This window comes from Ictalurus furcatus, chromosome 22 (genome assembly GCF_023375685.1).
Source record: "Ictalurus furcatus strain D&B chromosome 22, Billie_1.0, whole genome shotgun sequence".
NCBI classification, from domain to species: Eukaryota; Metazoa; Chordata; class Actinopteri; order Siluriformes; family Ictaluridae; genus Ictalurus; species Ictalurus furcatus.
In genome coordinates this window covers 3,696,000-3,712,282 of record NC_071276.1, presented here as the reverse complement: position 1 = coordinate 3,712,282, position 16,283 = coordinate 3,696,000, and the positions used below count along the sequence as shown (strand labels likewise).

General features: G+C 38.8%; 2 protein-coding genes across 4 annotated transcripts in view; both read right to left on the bottom strand.

Moving 5' to 3' along the window:
• Positions 1 to 1,318: 1,318 nt before the first annotated feature.
• On the bottom strand, positions 1,319 to 9,502 carry zgc:64051 (leukocyte surface antigen CD53). Of its 2 annotated transcripts, XM_053654064.1 has the most exons (8): positions 9,139 to 9,502; positions 7,976 to 8,049; positions 6,810 to 6,998; positions 4,823 to 4,897; positions 4,059 to 4,154; positions 3,619 to 3,717; positions 3,409 to 3,492; positions 1,319 to 2,278 (listed from the first exon to the last, which is right to left on the bottom strand). In XM_053654064.1, the coding sequence occupies exons 2-8, from the start codon at positions 8,030 to 8,032 to the stop codon at positions 2,210 to 2,212; spliced, it is 669 nt and encodes a 222-aa protein (XP_053510039.1). In that variant the 5' UTR covers positions 8,033 to 8,049; positions 9,139 to 9,502; the 3' UTR covers positions 1,319 to 2,209. The 2 variants fall into 2 exon arrangements, with proteins under 2 accessions (XP_053510039.1, XP_053510038.1); XM_053654063.1 differs by lacking the exon at positions 9,139 to 9,502 and having other exon boundaries at positions 7,976 to 9,132.
• Positions 9,503 to 14,810: 5,308 nt separating this feature from the next.
• lman2lb (lectin, mannose-binding 2-like b) overlaps positions 14,811 to 16,283 on the bottom strand; it is a 5,544-nt gene continuing 4,071 nt past the window's right edge. For both annotated transcript variants that reach the window (XM_053610501.1, XM_053610502.1), the window contains exons 7-8: positions 15,980 to 16,096; positions 14,811 to 15,520 (exon numbers count right to left, since the gene is read on the bottom strand). In XM_053610501.1, coding sequence (XP_053466476.1) covers positions 15,378 to 15,520; positions 15,980 to 16,096 — 260 coding nt within the window. In that variant the 3' untranslated portion in view covers positions 14,811 to 15,377. The remainder of the gene's footprint in view (positions 15,521 to 15,979; positions 16,097 to 16,283) is intronic.

Sequence of the window (16,283 nt, the reverse complement as noted above, 5' to 3'; positions counted from 1 at the left end):
ATTTTCTTTCTTTTGGTTTTTTTTTTTTGTTTTTGTTTTTTTTTTAGTTTTACTTTAAATTGTACTTGTTTCTATTTTTTGTGTAACGATTTCCAAAAGAACAAAATTATTTTAAAAAAAAGTCAAAGGAAATCTTAGTATTTTTTTAGGGTTATTATTTTTTATTTGGTCTTAAAAATATGGAGGAGACAGGACTTTATTCTTAAAATAAAATGGTGAAATTGTGATGAATTACACTTGTGTTCTTTTGTTTTATCCAATTTTTTTTTTATTTTTCAGCTAAAAGCTGAAAGTATTATAGGTTACTGTGTTATTTTTATGTTCCAGCTTTTATGATGTAAGGAATTTAAAAAAAAAAAAAAAAAAACAACAACAACTTAGAGATGTGCTCTTTTAGGAAAATAATCAGCAGTGGGGGGGATTTTTGATTTCTTCACGTTGTACTACAGCAATTGGTTATCTATTACAATTTTTAATGAACTAAAATCTGTTTTTATTCATTTTTAATTACATTTACTGTTGTGATATGTCCATGAAACAAGTTAGTTACTGTTATAACTTCTGTTATAGAAGCTATAACAAGTCTGTCTTTTGTTTCTTTTTTTAACCATAATAATAATAATAAGAGGAAGAAGGACAAAAAACGCAGCTTTTCATGTAACAAGGAATTGGAAAGCGGCAACCCCTCTGCTCCTGTGTTGGAAAATCTCCTGACTGTGACGAGCACAAGTCTGTTACTGAGCCTGTTACAAGCACAGACACTGGAGACTCCTTGTAGAGTCCTTTGGAGCATCCATCAAGTCCCTGTGAATGAGCCGTTACTTCAGAAAAGATGACATCTAAGAACGAGTGCGTTAATAGAAATCTGTCATTTGATTTACAGCCATCACTACTGGCTGTTTGGAAAAGAGATTATTTTGGAGCCTGAAACCCGAGAGGTCTTCAGCGATCTGCTGAAAGCGGGTGTGAAGACAAGGGCCGGCTGATTGGCACAGACTTTCAGGTATGAGGATTAAACGTTGTCAGGTCTCGGAGCTCTTGTGGCCTTCAGTCTTTCACCGTGTTGCCAGACCCTGTGCAGTGCAGGGTGTGAAGAGGAGTGCTCCGAGTGTCGGGACGAGTAGGCACTGTAGAATTTGGGCCGGAGTGTTTACAAGAAGAATTCCATCTCAAGAAGGGGCTTATGAGCCTTCTACTAAATGTGGATCAACAAGTCATTTCCTGCTTTAAAACAAACTTCTCTAAATGAGCCAATACAAGAAGTAGGTCATTGACCAAAACATCACGTCATGCTCTTCTTTTTCACCCGAAAAGTTTATTATTTTTTTTTACTGGCAAAGAGGAAGTAACGACGTGCAGCAGTTAGCACAGTAATAACAATGCAGGAAAAGAACACAAATAATGTTCATGTCTAAAGCTAAACTTAAATAAGGTTTAGCTATGTACAGTGGAGTTTATAGTTATAGAAAAAAATGGGAAATAAAAATGTAAAAATACAGTCTAGTATACCAACTAGTTCCCTATTAAGGAACATGGTATTTAAGATTATATTAAAATAAAATAAACAATATGCACACTTAGCATGGTATCCTCAACTATACAGGTACATAAAAAGTAAATTTGGGGAATTTAGACAGCAATTTCCATGTATGTGGACTTTTGGGCATGGGAGGGGGCTTTACATGTTACATGAAGTTAAATTGCACATTGGAACGGCTAATACCGCTCATAAAAGTGCTTGTGTTAAAGACTACAACACGTGCTGATGTCAGTATTATCATTAAAAACAAGATGATGATCCAAAAGCTGAATGAAACTGGGAATATATATCAGTATATTTGGTCCAGCCTGATATTGCACTATACTACATTTGACGTAACGATTAAGAAGGCAGCGTTCTGTCATTATAGTTTACCATTGATCCAGTCTCATATGCTTTTTCTGTACACGCAATACAATTTATGGAAATATGGAAATGCCATAATTCATTCGACAAAACGTATAAATTCGTATGCATTAATTAAACTGCGCACCATTACACGTGTGTCACGTTCACAATTTATATATCAGAATAGTCATCTAGAGGAGAGTCGTGAAGTTTAATGATGAAATGATAATGGTGTAAATGGAGGACAAGCTTTCTCAGCCACTCTCTTCCACTCTTCTGACTTGTCTCTCTTCTGCATTATGGGAAATCTGACATGGCCTTTCATTTGTATCCAAGTCCAGTTTTGCTGATGTGGCAGAACAGGGTCATGGAGAAGCACATACCCAAAACCTACAGCCAGAGAGAGAGAGAGAGAGAGAGAGCAAAATGAGCATAGGAAGAGTGCACAAAAAGAAACGAATCCTGAATCACAGTGAGATCTGCATTGTGTACGGCAAATAATCCAAATTAATAGCACTACTGTAGGTTAAATAATCTCCTATATACATCGCAGTGCTGTTAAATTCTCAATTCGGATCAGTCAGAAAGTGTCGATTCACTTCTGATGATAGCGTGACATGATATGACAACAGATATCTTTTGTTCTCTTCTTTTAGCTGGTAAAGCTGGGTGTGGTTGTGTTGCCGAACACAACCACATTTGACTCTGTGGTTTTCATGGTGACTAGCTAGGAAGTTGTGTTTGACCAACTTCCCAGCTAATTAGCTAGCAATGTGAGTGAGTAACAATCTGATCTCTCTCTCTCTCTCTAACAAATGTACACTTTTATGGCCAAAGGTTTGTGGACACCTGACCATCACATTTGTGCATGTTAAACATCGCCTTCCAGATTTAGTCCCCCTTTGCAGTTATAATAAGCTCCACCCTTCTGGGAAGGCTTTGCACTAGATTGTGGAGTGTGGCTGTGGGGATTTATGTTCATTCAGGCGCTAGAGTATGACTGAGGTCAGGCTCTGTGCAGGACATTCGAGTTCTTCCACTCCAACCTTGTCAAGCCGTGTCTTCATGGAGCTCGCTTTGTGCACAGGGGCGTTGTCATGCTGGAACAGGTTTGGACCTGTTAGTTCCAGTGAAGGGAAATTGTAAAGCTACAGCACACAAACACATCCTATACAGTCGTTTGCTTCCAACTTTGTAGCAACAGTTTATGGAAGAACCACATATGGGTGTGATGCTCAGGCGTCTACATACGTTTGGCCATATAGCGTACATCCTGTTTGCCTAAAATTCCTTTACGCTCATCTACTCAAGACTTCTATCTAAAACCTCATCATTTATTTATTTTTTTTATCTCGAAGGTCTTACTGAAAGTATTTTTGTCCACTTTGCTTGGGAATGTTCTTCCAAAAATCAGACCCTTTCGAAACCCTAACTTTTATTCCTTTATGCATAAAGAAGTCATAATAATAATAAGGTGTAGGATCGTAATGTCGTGGAGGGTGAGATATGACAGTTTCTACCTCGATGCTGCATACGATGATGACTGCGATCCCAGTTCCTAGAAGATTGTTTTCAAACCAGTCCTTCAGTTTCGAATAGCAGCCCTACAAAACACACACACACATACATACACACGTGTCCTTGTTACATTTCACACTGGCCATTTTATAGCAGTACAGTAACAATATTTTAAAAAAATAAAATAAAATACAATTAGAAAGTTGTCATACCTGCCAGGCTGTGGTGATTGTACATGACGCTGTAGGGCAACATGAATCCGGTATAGCCGTTCCCCAATCCGATGCGTTTTGTACTCCACAGCACTGGAACTACAGCCATGTAGGAAAGACCAAATTTCTCAGAAGGCCTCATTACATGTAAATGCACTTATATAGCGCTTTTTTTTTTTTTTTTTTTTTTTTACCTTAGCGGTTCTACAAAGCCTTTTACACTGTTTCTCATTCACCCATTCACACACCTACACACACGCCAATGGTAGCAGAGCTAGGTGCTAGCTTGCCATCAGGAGCAACTTGGGGTTCAGTGTCTTGCCCAAGGACACTTCGGCATGTGGAGTCATGTGGGAATCGAACCGTGGACAACCACCGCTCTACCACCTGAGCCACAGCCGCCCATTTTTGACTCCTCGAATATTACTGTTACAACTTACAGTTTTCTGAATGGTGTTCCAGTCAATGGTTGCGTTATTTTCTCCTTCTCTTTGCTTCAGGCTGTTCCTCAGTTCGTCCATGATGAACCTGTCAATCTACAAGCAGTACAAAATCTACCATGAGTCTTTCTTCAGCTCTTCAAAACGCATTCAGCCTGTCCTCATGACTCTAGTCTAGACATTCTAGCTGCTCTGGTTTTTTATAACATCATCAACGAAGGCATTTTAATCCTTCAGGTAATTTTGAGGCATCTTGCATCACTTATATTGTTAAACCCCAGCCCTTATATTGTTCAAGGCACCCCAACTGTTACAATTATCTGTTTTTTTTTTTGTTTGTTTGTTTTTACAGAATGTAACTTTCTCATGGCTGAAATCTGTAGCTATATGTACAAAAAAAAGCTGTGTTATGTCAAGGTGAGTACGTATCTTACATACAAGATTTTGAAGCCAGCATAACGCTGTGTTATGCAAAGTTTAAAGGCTAGCACAGAGCTAAGAACCTACAAATTACAAAACTACCATAAAGCTGGAATACACAAAGGGGCGTCGGCTGTTCACCGGGACTGATGTCATGGACGCAGACGTGTCGCCCGACATGGTCAGTTTTATATTCTTACATTATTCCGGATCTGTCTTCTTCTAATCCCTGCGCTGAATCTGGTTTCCTCTGAGGATCCATAAACAAGCTACAAGATCTGAATTGCTGTTGTCCAAAATAGCTTTTGTTAACTTTTACACTAATGTAAAAGTGGTTTTCTTACATCGTGCTCGTACAAAAGCAGGAGGCAGGCCACGGTCAGCTCGGCCAACATCAGCAGGAACAAGAGAACGAAAAACTGAAAGCAAACATCAGACATAAACTGAATTACAAAACAATATTTTCTAGGTGTGTGTGTATATATATATATATATATATATATATATATATATATATATATATATATATATATATATTCATAATGTATCAACCCCCCCCCCCCCCCCAAAAAAAAAAAACCCAAAATATACTGTAGTATTCCCTGCTAATTTGCTGATTCATTCACTCGGTACTGTCCTGCTGACTAAATTTCTTGTTATTAATCTCTTTTTACTGTGTCGACGCGCTCTTCTCTGTTTTGATGATGGCGTCGCATTTGAACTTTTTAGCAGCCAGTACTGTGTTACCAAACCAAACTGATTTCCAGTGAATGTCCATTTCACTCAGCATGTATCTATTTAATAACCTGATCACAGACCACTTAGCTAACAAGGTTTTAGATATATTTAGACAGACTGACTCCATTTACAGCTAAGTTTCTGTCTTTGTTTGGCTCCGTGTATTGGGAATTTTGTTGGGTGTGGCTACCATTTTGTTCAGGGATTAAGTTTGTGTATGTGTGCATTTTTTTTTATTTTGCATAGTAAGCGAGAATGGTAAAGTCAGTGGGATTTTGTGTGTGTGTGTGTGTGTGTGTGTGTGTGTGTGTGTGTTATAGGGAAGTTAAGCTGCTGGTGTGTCACAGTTGGCTTGGGATTTAAAAAAAAAAAAAAATGTTTTGGCCTTGCTCATACCTAAAGCAATAAAATAAACCAAACAGAATGACACGGTGACCTGATTTTTATTTCATTTTGGTTTAGTTTTTTGCTTCCTCATCCCCGACCCCCGTGACCCAGGGCTGCCGTGACATGTTTTCTTACAGTAGAGCTGGCAATGTTTGTTAGTGGCAGGAAACGTCAAGGAGTCAACCTAACTGTTTAACAAGTCTAAACTTTGTGAATGAAACCTACAACCCATCACTGCAATCTATCTGTTGCTACATACTTTGTACATTTTGTATTTATCCTGCCAGTTTGTGTTGAAACAGCTAGCGATTAGCATTCAGCGGGAGCGTATCTACTGTACGCTCCCAGGGTCCTACGTTCCCCAGAGTTCTATGGCACACAACGAACACATGACAAAGGGTCCTATGTTCCCCAGTTCTCAGGCTCCTATATTCCTCAGCTCTATATAGCACATAATGGGAACCTGAAAAAACATGTTTCCCAGCACTGTATTCGCTTAATATGACATGGGTTGTTGTGGGAACTCGTCAAAAATGTGGTTTCTGTTCCTCAGGTTATTGAGGGAACTCAACAAATGGTTAGCTTCCATAGGAAAAAACTAGCATAGTATACTATCATGACTTATGTATATAATTTAATCTCACTGCTGAAATGTCCAAATACCCATGCAGTGATATTGTTAGATTTATGTGCCATATAATTCTGGGGAACATAGGAATAACCCCCATTCAGCTAGTTATTATTATGCTAGCTAACAGTTGAGGGATGAGGTATGAAGCTGTCGTTACTTAGCACTGATTTACCATTTTACTGATTTTAGTTTCGACTTATTTAGTTGGTGTTCTTCATGTTTTACCAGAGGATTCTTTTTTAAATATTTTTTTTCGGATAATTCTTAGCATAATTATACTTTTACCTCAATAAACATTTTAGTACTTTACCACATCTAATAATTTATTATTTTTTTGTCTTGTGTTTTTTTTTTTTTTTTTTACCGTCTACCGCATTGTTATTGTGGTGATTTAAAATAAATAAATAAACAAATAAACAAATAAAATAAGGATGCAGCTTCTGAGAACTAGCATAACTACAATTAACATTGATTAACGTGTACTGATTTGACAGTCACCATTCTCTCCTTTTGGACCTTCCTTCCTTTTAGGACACATTTTTTTTTTTTTTTTTTTTTAAAGTTTTAAGACTTACAGAAATCAAGAGGCAGCGGTTTTCCTTAAGGGCCCCCAGGAAACCCAGGAAGGACACACAGGTGACAAATATGCCGAGGACGAAGAGCGCGCTGGCCAAGTTCACGGCTGACAAGGATGGGAAGAGGGACAAGTACTTGGCCGTGGTGCTCATGTAGATCCCCAATCCAAATACAGCAGCTCCGCAAAGCTGTAAGCATCACAGACAGTTATGTGAGAATCTCAGAAACTTGGTGCTTAGAAGTGGCTGGATTTGTTGGATGAAATCTGCTTAATGTAAGCGGTATGTCTTCAGCATCCACTGTTACTGTTCATTTTACTGTAGGATTAGGTTTAAAAGCATAAGAAGTAGACAAATGGTTTGGGAAGAACTCAAATTTACATGAATTTCCCCAATTAGTTTTTATTTACGTACGGAATAAAACCCTATAGAAAAATAATCAATGACAAAGGTGTTGTGATGTAGAAGTTTCCAGTATTTTCCAGTAACAGCGCATCTTCATATACCTCAACAAACTGTCAGCGCTCGCAGTTTGGATTCCTCGAAGAACCACACGTCATACTTTATCAGATACTAGTTGCATTTAATGTTGTGGAAAGTCTGCAAAACAAGTTTCTATTCTCATTAGCATTGGCGTCTCTCTAAACACTCCTGTCCTCGCTTTCTCCGGAAGACGAATAACAGAGCCTGTTTCAGGAAGCATGAAAAGCGCAATGTCTTCCCTTCTAGACAGTTTACATCTCCGAAAACCTAATGCTTCAGCACTAACACTGGAGACTCCTTCCATAAACGCTACAAAAACATATCCTTACAGAAAACTTTTTAAAAAAAAAAAACTTTAACTTGGACTTTTAATCCATTCGTCGTTACGTTTAGATTATGCGAAGCGTTCCTCCGTGCAATTCGCTGTGACTTAGCTGTTACTATAGAAACCAGAACATATTAGAGCGCGTTAATATAAACGCCGTGATTTGCAGCTGCACTACTGTTAGAGTTGGCCTAAATGTGGAGTAAATTAATCAAACGCCTTCTGGCCAATCAGAATCGATCATTCGATCAATACACAAAGACACCTGGACAGTCAAGGACTCTTACAGAAAATCTCTCTCTCGCTCTGTGTGTGTGTGTGTGTGTGTGTGTGTGTGTGTGTTAGAACTGATACATACAAAGAAGATGAAGTTCACCGCACACATGGTGTATTTTAGGCACTTGAGGCATGACATCTTTCCTTTTGTGGATTCTAGACAGACAGAAGGTATGTTAAGTTTAAACAGACGCCTATGAATAGACAAACACATTTATTTCTGTCTCTCTCTCATCCAGAACCCTCCAGAAGTATTGGCGCCCCGTCGCGATCGCCCACTCCGACGATAAGAGAAACGTCATTTATGTAAGACAGAGGTGACTTTTTAAAACAGTAGCATTTTCTCTCGAAAGTCTATGCGCCTTTTTCCGTATTATTATTATTTTTTTTTTTTCACTTGCTTCCCAGTATCCATGTTCTTGTCTGCTTTTAACTATGACCTCTTTCTCTGGGGTATAAATATGATGTTGCCTACTTGTACAAAATCCCTTTACCATGTGAGGGGGAAAAAAAATACCCCAAAGCACTCTAATGCACAAATCAGGTAATAGACCTGAAAAATGTAAACAAATTTTTTTTTTTTTTTAATGGAAAAACATGCATCTACTTTAACCAGAATAGACACCCGACTTCCTCTTTCTGATATAACTTCATGTCTCACAGTACCAATGACACACGCTTCCTGTGTGCGCTTCCGAGAAAGAAAGAAAGAAAAAAAAAGAAGTGCACACAAACTATCGTGAGGTTTTTAATATTTTCAAAAACAAATGAATTTAGTCCAATATGAAAAGTGTGAAATCTTTAAAAATAAATAAATTAATAAATAAAATAAATAAATCCCTGATAGTTCGGAACACAAACAATTCTTAATATTAAATATATTTCGGTTTAAGTGTGAAAATGTCATTCACGTAAAGCATGAACCTGACGAAAGCAAGAAAGTAACGTATTACGAACTTTCGTTTTTAAACCGTCACGATTAAAAGTTGACTTTGAGCTACTGTTTCGATTTGTTGTTAAAGCGTCCACCGTTATTACTATTCTGTGCAAACTGTGTAATATCTCTTAACATCGGCTGAAATTTCCAAGCACAACACATTAATAGACTTTTAAGCATTGTTTAAAAAAACAAAAACAAAACAAAACTAAATAACAATCATTTCTTCGCTGAGCGAGGAAGCAAATGACTTTGAAACCGATCATGTTTAGATGACATTTTATTTAGAAGACACCGCGCTCCCTTACCTTGACTGGATGAAAACACTCACTCGTCCTTGTGATCGCTCGGCTTCTGTCCGGCTGTGAGGAGGAACACATAAGTTCGCCGCACTTCCTCTTTTTGATGCGTTTCCACTTCAAAACCGACCTCAGATCAGTCGCGATAAAAAAAAATATATTACCGCTAACACACATCAGCTAACGTTACTAAAATACAAACAGTGACGTATGCAGCACGGGAAATGGAGGATAACTGATTAATCATGGCCCTCTGACCTCCGTATGACCGCAGCAGATTATATTTACCCACTTATTTTAAGAATATTAAAAGCTTAAATGGTCATATGAGCAATGTGCATTGAGACACACTGACAGTTGTACACAGGGTGGAAAACCACAGCACCACCACGGTCTTTTTGTGTGTGTGTGTGTGTGTAGGTGGGAGTGAGGGTGCAGCTTTGGAGGTGTGAAAGCATTGTTAAATTCGTGTGAGAACGAAACTGCGGAAACATGAAGAACTATCAAACAAGAACTGTTATATTTATAAATTTGGCAGACCACACGGAAAACACGAGGCTAGTATCGCTAACACGTGACTGCTATAGCTACCAGTTTAGCATCATCACGAAAGCCGAAACGTCGCACACTTACAGTCGGCTTGGTGTACGTTTAAACTGAAGAAATGCGTTTCACCCCATTTCAAATGGCCATGCCTCTTACCCGAGTCTGCTGCTGGTACGCAGTGACCCCAAACTCTGTGCTGTCTTATTGTTCGCGTCTGTAAATAACGGACAAGTCTGAGACGCGGTTTCGGACGATTGCGAAGGGGTGATGATTCAGACATGCCGTTTTTGCAAACGATAAACCAGAGGGTCAAACTTAAGCAGTGTCTTGCCTGATGGGGAAAATCGTTGGATAGTTTGGTTGTTGTTTTTTTTTTTTTTAGTTCGAGACGTTCAGCCAAAGTTCTTATCAAGCAAAAATGAGGAAATGAGTGATTTTGACCATGACGTGATTGCTGGTGCCAGACAGACTATTAGAGTATTTCTGAAACTGCAGATCTACAACAAACGTGTTCAAGTCGGTGATTTATTCCTACAGTACTGTTTATTAAAGTAAGTCATTCTAACCTCCATCAAGCTTCATCATCAAGCTGGAGACGAACGGATGTATTCCTAAGCTGTTCTTCAGAGCGTTTACATAAGGAATTCGGGATTCATGAGAATCCTGTAATTTACGCACAAGAAGACGAACTCATCGAAACCTCGACTGATCGGTTTTTAAATCGTATAAAAGTCACCTTTATGTGACGGATTAATGTATTAAGCTAGACACGCAAATTCAATGAGTATTTCGTGGAACCCAGTCGTTTCATATTAAAGGCGTCGACTAGAGAGAAAGCCAAGACAAAGGAGAGCGGGCATCCGCTTGAGAATGCTGCTGTATGAAAGGACGGTGAACTCAGGTGGTGTACAGGTCGGCTCCTTTTACCGTCGCATCTTCTTTTAATGCTGTGCAACACTTTATTAGAGCCAACACTAAGTGACCGATCTGGTGTGTCTCAAGTTGCAATGCGCTATATACTGTCTATATTCCCTAGTGCGCCATCATCGGGCCTTCTGCTTTTCCGACATGGCGTCAGGAAGGGTGCATTGGAGCATATTTTTACATTTTGAATAAAAAAAAAAAAAAAAAGTGGTTTCTCTGCTTGACATGCTTGGTTCTCATGAGTAAAGGAGAATTATTATTATTTAGTTGTTGTTTTTTTTCCATGCCAAACTCTTTTCTTTACACCTCGCTTAGTTTACATCCAATTCACCTTCTCAGTAATCCGGCTCCGAATGTCGACCTTTTTCAAGGGTTTTTTTTTGCGCTAGATAATCAAAATGACTTCTACGTCTGTCACTTGTACCTCTGGGAAACCTTATTTACCGTTTACTTGTCGTTTTTTATTGCTGTGAGCATTGCCTTTTACGAGAGTAAGAAGAAAATCTGTGTTTCTGACCGTTTGTAGAACCGGCAGAAACGTTTCGTTCGGTTTAGCATAAAAAAGACAGATAAATGAAGTTAGTTATCAAACAAATTCTAGCAAATGCTAATCGATGAATCGATATGTAGTAGGTTTTGCCAAATCATCCCCGTATATGTGTGTGTGTGTGGTTTCCTTTCTTCAGTTCCTCTCTCAAATCTTTAGCCACCTCTTTTGAAGTTGCAGAGGACAGGAAGGGGAAAAAACTGGAACAGGGTAACCGAGAAAGGGGAAGTAAAGCAATACTAAAGTGATCACATCAGCGCACTAATGGGGTATTTCTTTACTACAGAAATGGACAGAATGGAGCGGAAACAGCCAAGATTTGAGACGATGGTGCAATGGTTAAAGTGGTCAAACACCTGAGAATAGCACATGGGACTGGGATGGTAAAGATGCAAACGCTATTTCAAGATTATGGTTTGTTGTAGAATTTAACTGGAACTGGGAAGCTCGTGTCATTGTTTCTGCTGCAATGGTTTCGAAAATGTCGACTCTGAAAATGAACAATCCCTTGAACCTGTCCACAGTTTGTAAGGTTACAACCTGGAACTGAAAAGACTTCGTTGGGATTATAGGTCATGAATCAACACAAAATAGTCCTGAATATATAGGTGAAAGGATCTTATTATGGTTTGCATAATACTTTACTATATATATATATATATATAGTGGGGGAAATAAGTATTGAACACGTGAGCATTTTTTTTTTCAGTAAATATATTTCCAATGAGGCTATTCACATGAAATTTTCACCAGACTTTGGTATTAACTCAAGAAATCCACACATATAAAGAAATCCAAGCATTAAAGTCCATAAATGAAGGTATGTGTAATAAAGAGGAATGACACAGGAGAAAAGTATTGGACACACTAACTGAAATTTATTAAATACTTAGTGGAGAAGCCTTTGTTTGTAGTGACAGCTTCAAGATGCTTCCTGTATGAAGAAATTAATCAGTCGCAGTATTCAGGTGTGATTTTGGCCTGTTCTTCTAAACATATTGTCTAAATCTTGTTCAATAGGATTCAAGTCAGGTGAATGACTGGGATATTCTAACACTCTAATCTCCCGGTAAAGGGCTCCATTCATCATTCCTTCAATTATATGAAGTCTGCCAGTACCATGTGATGAAAAACAGCCCCACACCATGATGCTTCCACCTCCAAACTTCACTGTTGGTGTAGTGTTTTTAGAGTGATGTGCAGTGCCATTTCTTCTCCAAACATGGTGTGTAGTGTGACAGACAAAAAGTTACATTTTGCCAGACTACACTCTCCCAGTGTTTCATAGGCTTGTCCAAATGAGTTGTAGCAAACTTTAAATGAGCTTCGCCTTTTCTTTAGTAATGGAGTCTTGCGGGTGAGCGTGAGCAGTGGAGTACATTGCCTGTTGTTTTCTCTGTGACGATGGCACATGCTGCCTCCAAGTGTTTCTGGAGCTCTTTCCGAGTGGTCTTTGGCTCTTGGGCTGCTCTTCTGACTATTCTTCTGACTCCCTGGTCAGAAATCTTGCGAGGAGCTCCTGTGCGTGGCCGGTTGATGACGGAGTGATGTTGCTTCCACTTGTGGATAATGACCCCAATGGTGCTTACCGGAAGATTCAGAAGTTTTGAAATACATCTGTATCTGATTCCATTCGCAACAATAAGGTTGTGAAGGTTTTGGGAGAGCTCTGTGCTTTTACTCATTATGAGATGTTTCTTGTGTGACACCTTGGTAACGAAAAGCCTTTTTATAGACCATCAATTTACTAACCCAGCTGATAATAATTTGCACAGATAGGGGGTATAATTACTTACTAACTACTTATGGATTTCAGCTGGTTCCTTGCCTTACCTTGCCTTGGAGAACTGCTTTTTCTTAGCATGTTCAATACTTTTTTCCCGTGTCATTCCTCTTTATTACACATGACATTATTTATGGACTTTAATGTTGTGAATTCTTTACATTTCCAGATTTCTTGAGTTAATACTGATGTCTGGTGAAAATTTCATGTGAATAACCTCATTGGAAATATATTTACTGAAAATTTTTTTTATACGTCCAACACGTTTTTCCCCCACTGTAGATTTTTATAAAGTTTGTTTGTCCACAGGCTACAAATCTGACATCTCTTATACACTTTTCTGTCTAGAAGCTACAGGGTCCTGTAGGTGCTCTTCACTGCTTTGAAACACTAGTACTGGTTTAGATTATTGTATTTCTGAGGATCTCGTGTTCTTACCAAACTGTACATCAAAATAACACACACACACACATTTCAGCTTATGAAAACGGTGTTATAATCCTTTATTTCGAACATTCTAACAAATATTAGGACAAAGTGATTGGAGAACTGTTATGAAAATGAATTAGTCTCTAAATCGTTAATCCAGCAGCTTCCGAAATCACTGAACAAGAACTTATAAAAGCAAATTTGAGTTAGGTCCAGCCTTGCAGCCAAGAACAATTTTTATTCAATCAGTTATCAACCCCAAATACACTTTCTTTATTTTCTTGTTCAAATGACATTTCTCAGACATTCAGCATTCCTGTGATTTCAAAATAAGACACTGAATTAGAGGTCTAATGTGGGTAAGAAGCTTGATGAATTTAATATTCTATATAAAGTTCAATATGTAAGTAAATTACGTTTCCATTAAAAGACCCCTTTAATCCAGCAAGCATTCTTCATAACAAAATCATGCCAAAGCCACAGTATAGTACAAGCCAATGACGTCACAAGCCGATTACCGACGAAAGAAATAAATTCCGTTCGGTGATGACTTGTAAACAATTTTTAAGAGACTAATAATGTATTTGAAAAGAAAAGCAACCAACCAATCAAAATAAGAGCAATTAAAGGAAATAAATTTCAAATAAAGCACCAAAATGTTGAAAAATTTGTTCTTTGAGCAGTAACACATTGTTTTTAACAGCATTTTAACATTTAATCACAGAGTTGTGACTGATTTTAAAGCGTTTGTGTAAACAAAAATCACACTATAACCGAGTACAGTTACAGACTCGGCCGACTTCAGTGCATTACTATTCACAGACTTAAAAAAAAGAATAAAAATTAACCTACTAAACCCCAAAATATTGCTTCTGATTCATTTTTGATCTTTGATCATAGGATTTTTTTTTTTTTTTTTTTAATTTTTAAATACTATTGCCTACTGTTTAAGGCTTAGAAGGCAGGAAGGGTGCGTTTAGCATGTGGTATTGAAACATGACCACCAGTTCAACTTGAATACGATACGAAATTGATATGACTCAGTGAAAAGATGTGTTCATTTAACACTATTCTTTCCATCCAGCACACCGGACATAACAGAAATGAGAGTTTGGCAGAGATTAAACCGTGTAAAGCTTTGTTTGGTGTATTTTGTGTAAAATGGACCTTTAAAAAATAAAAATAAAAAAAATACTCGTGCGTACACACTTCTTTAAAGTTCAGCTCATGATTAAGGTCAGGGTGTGTGGGTGTATATTTATAGATATACATATTACGGGCCTTGATACCCATTCGCTTCTAGACGCAAGCGCAGTCAGGCCACTATCTAAAATAAATTCAACGGATGCCATGTCGAGCAAAAAACACTGAAGTGTGTCGTATTTTCCTGCCACAAAGCTCATTCATGTGTAAGGATCTGTGTGAGAGTTTTTAGAAAGCTTTCTCGAAGAATAGAATTCATTATTGTAATTTATTTTTCCATCTTTCATCAGAAATGTCATTGTATCTAATGTAGAAAACCAAAAACAAAAGGGGAAAAAAAAAAAAAGATCTGATGAGTGCACGAACGTACAGCTGCGTATCTAGGTCTCTAATATGTAGGTCCGGTTCAGGAACAGACTTCGAATGCACTCGCTCTCACACACACTCGCTCGCATGCACACTCACTCTCGCGCACGCACTCTCGCGCACGCACTCTCGCGCACGCACTCTCGCGCACGCACTCTCGCGCACGCACTCTCGCACACGCACTCTCTCTATCTAGGTCTGAAATCCTGCGTTACAGGAACAAATCTGGTGTCACACACTCGCACTCACTTACGCACTCGCTCACATACACTCGTGCACTTTGTTCTTTCCACAGCAACATTCGAACATCCTATAAACTTTAGCAGATGTACGAAAGAATCAGGACGAGGCCGTTTTCTCCCTCGTATGGCTCTTCGGTGTCAGAGGTAACGTCAGTTAGATGCAGCAGTGAGAGGAAACTCCGGAACGCAAAAACGCTCTCCGTTTCTCTCAGTAGAAGCGCTTGCGACTGCGCTCCTTCCAGCGCGCGTAGATGAACAGAAACGCTACGATGAACACTACGAGGCCGACCACAGAGAACACGAACAGGAAGAGGCGAGTGAGCACGCTCATGCCTTCATCAACCACCTCCACTGCAAAAGAAAGAGTGCAGAAAGAGTGTGAGACTGCAGCTCTCACAGGCAATTTTTATTTATTCATGTACGACTCCATCTTTATAATTATTCTGAAATTACTTTAAGATGATGGTTGGTTTAAAGTTCATATCCATGATTACAATATCTGGACCCTTTATCTGCCAACAGTAAGTATCGTCAGCTGCTGCATGTTACTGCTACATCAGCGTCTTAATTTAACACAGGCTGAAACTGTGGTGCGGAGTTTCATTTCCATTTTTTCTTTTTTTTTTTAAGTCTCGGTTTAAATAAAAAAATTCACGGGAACTCAACACAGACAGGGCACGGGTGACGTCTCGCACCACACCGTGTGTCCGTCATTTTCAGTTCGTAAAGTCTCTGGGTCAGTCGCGTTAAAGCATCGCTGACTAGCGTTACGTATTATATTATACGCGGTAACGTTTAAACGTTTGTTACCGGGAATCTCTCGGTAGTCCACGCTGGGTATCGTCACCTCCTGCTCGTTCTCCAGCTCCTCAGGAGTTCTCTCCACTGTCAGCTCAAACAGCCTGAGGGAGATCAGGTCGTGGTTATCTGCAATCAGACATCAATCAGACATCACAGAGTTAGAGATTATAAAGTGAATCGAAGCAATTGGACAGATAATTAGCCTATCTGCAGGGCTCCAGATGGCGACTAAAATGGTCGCCAATGCGACTAACTTTTTAATTTCGCAACCATGTTTTTTCTGCCAGTCGCCAGTGTCCACAGTTACCCACAA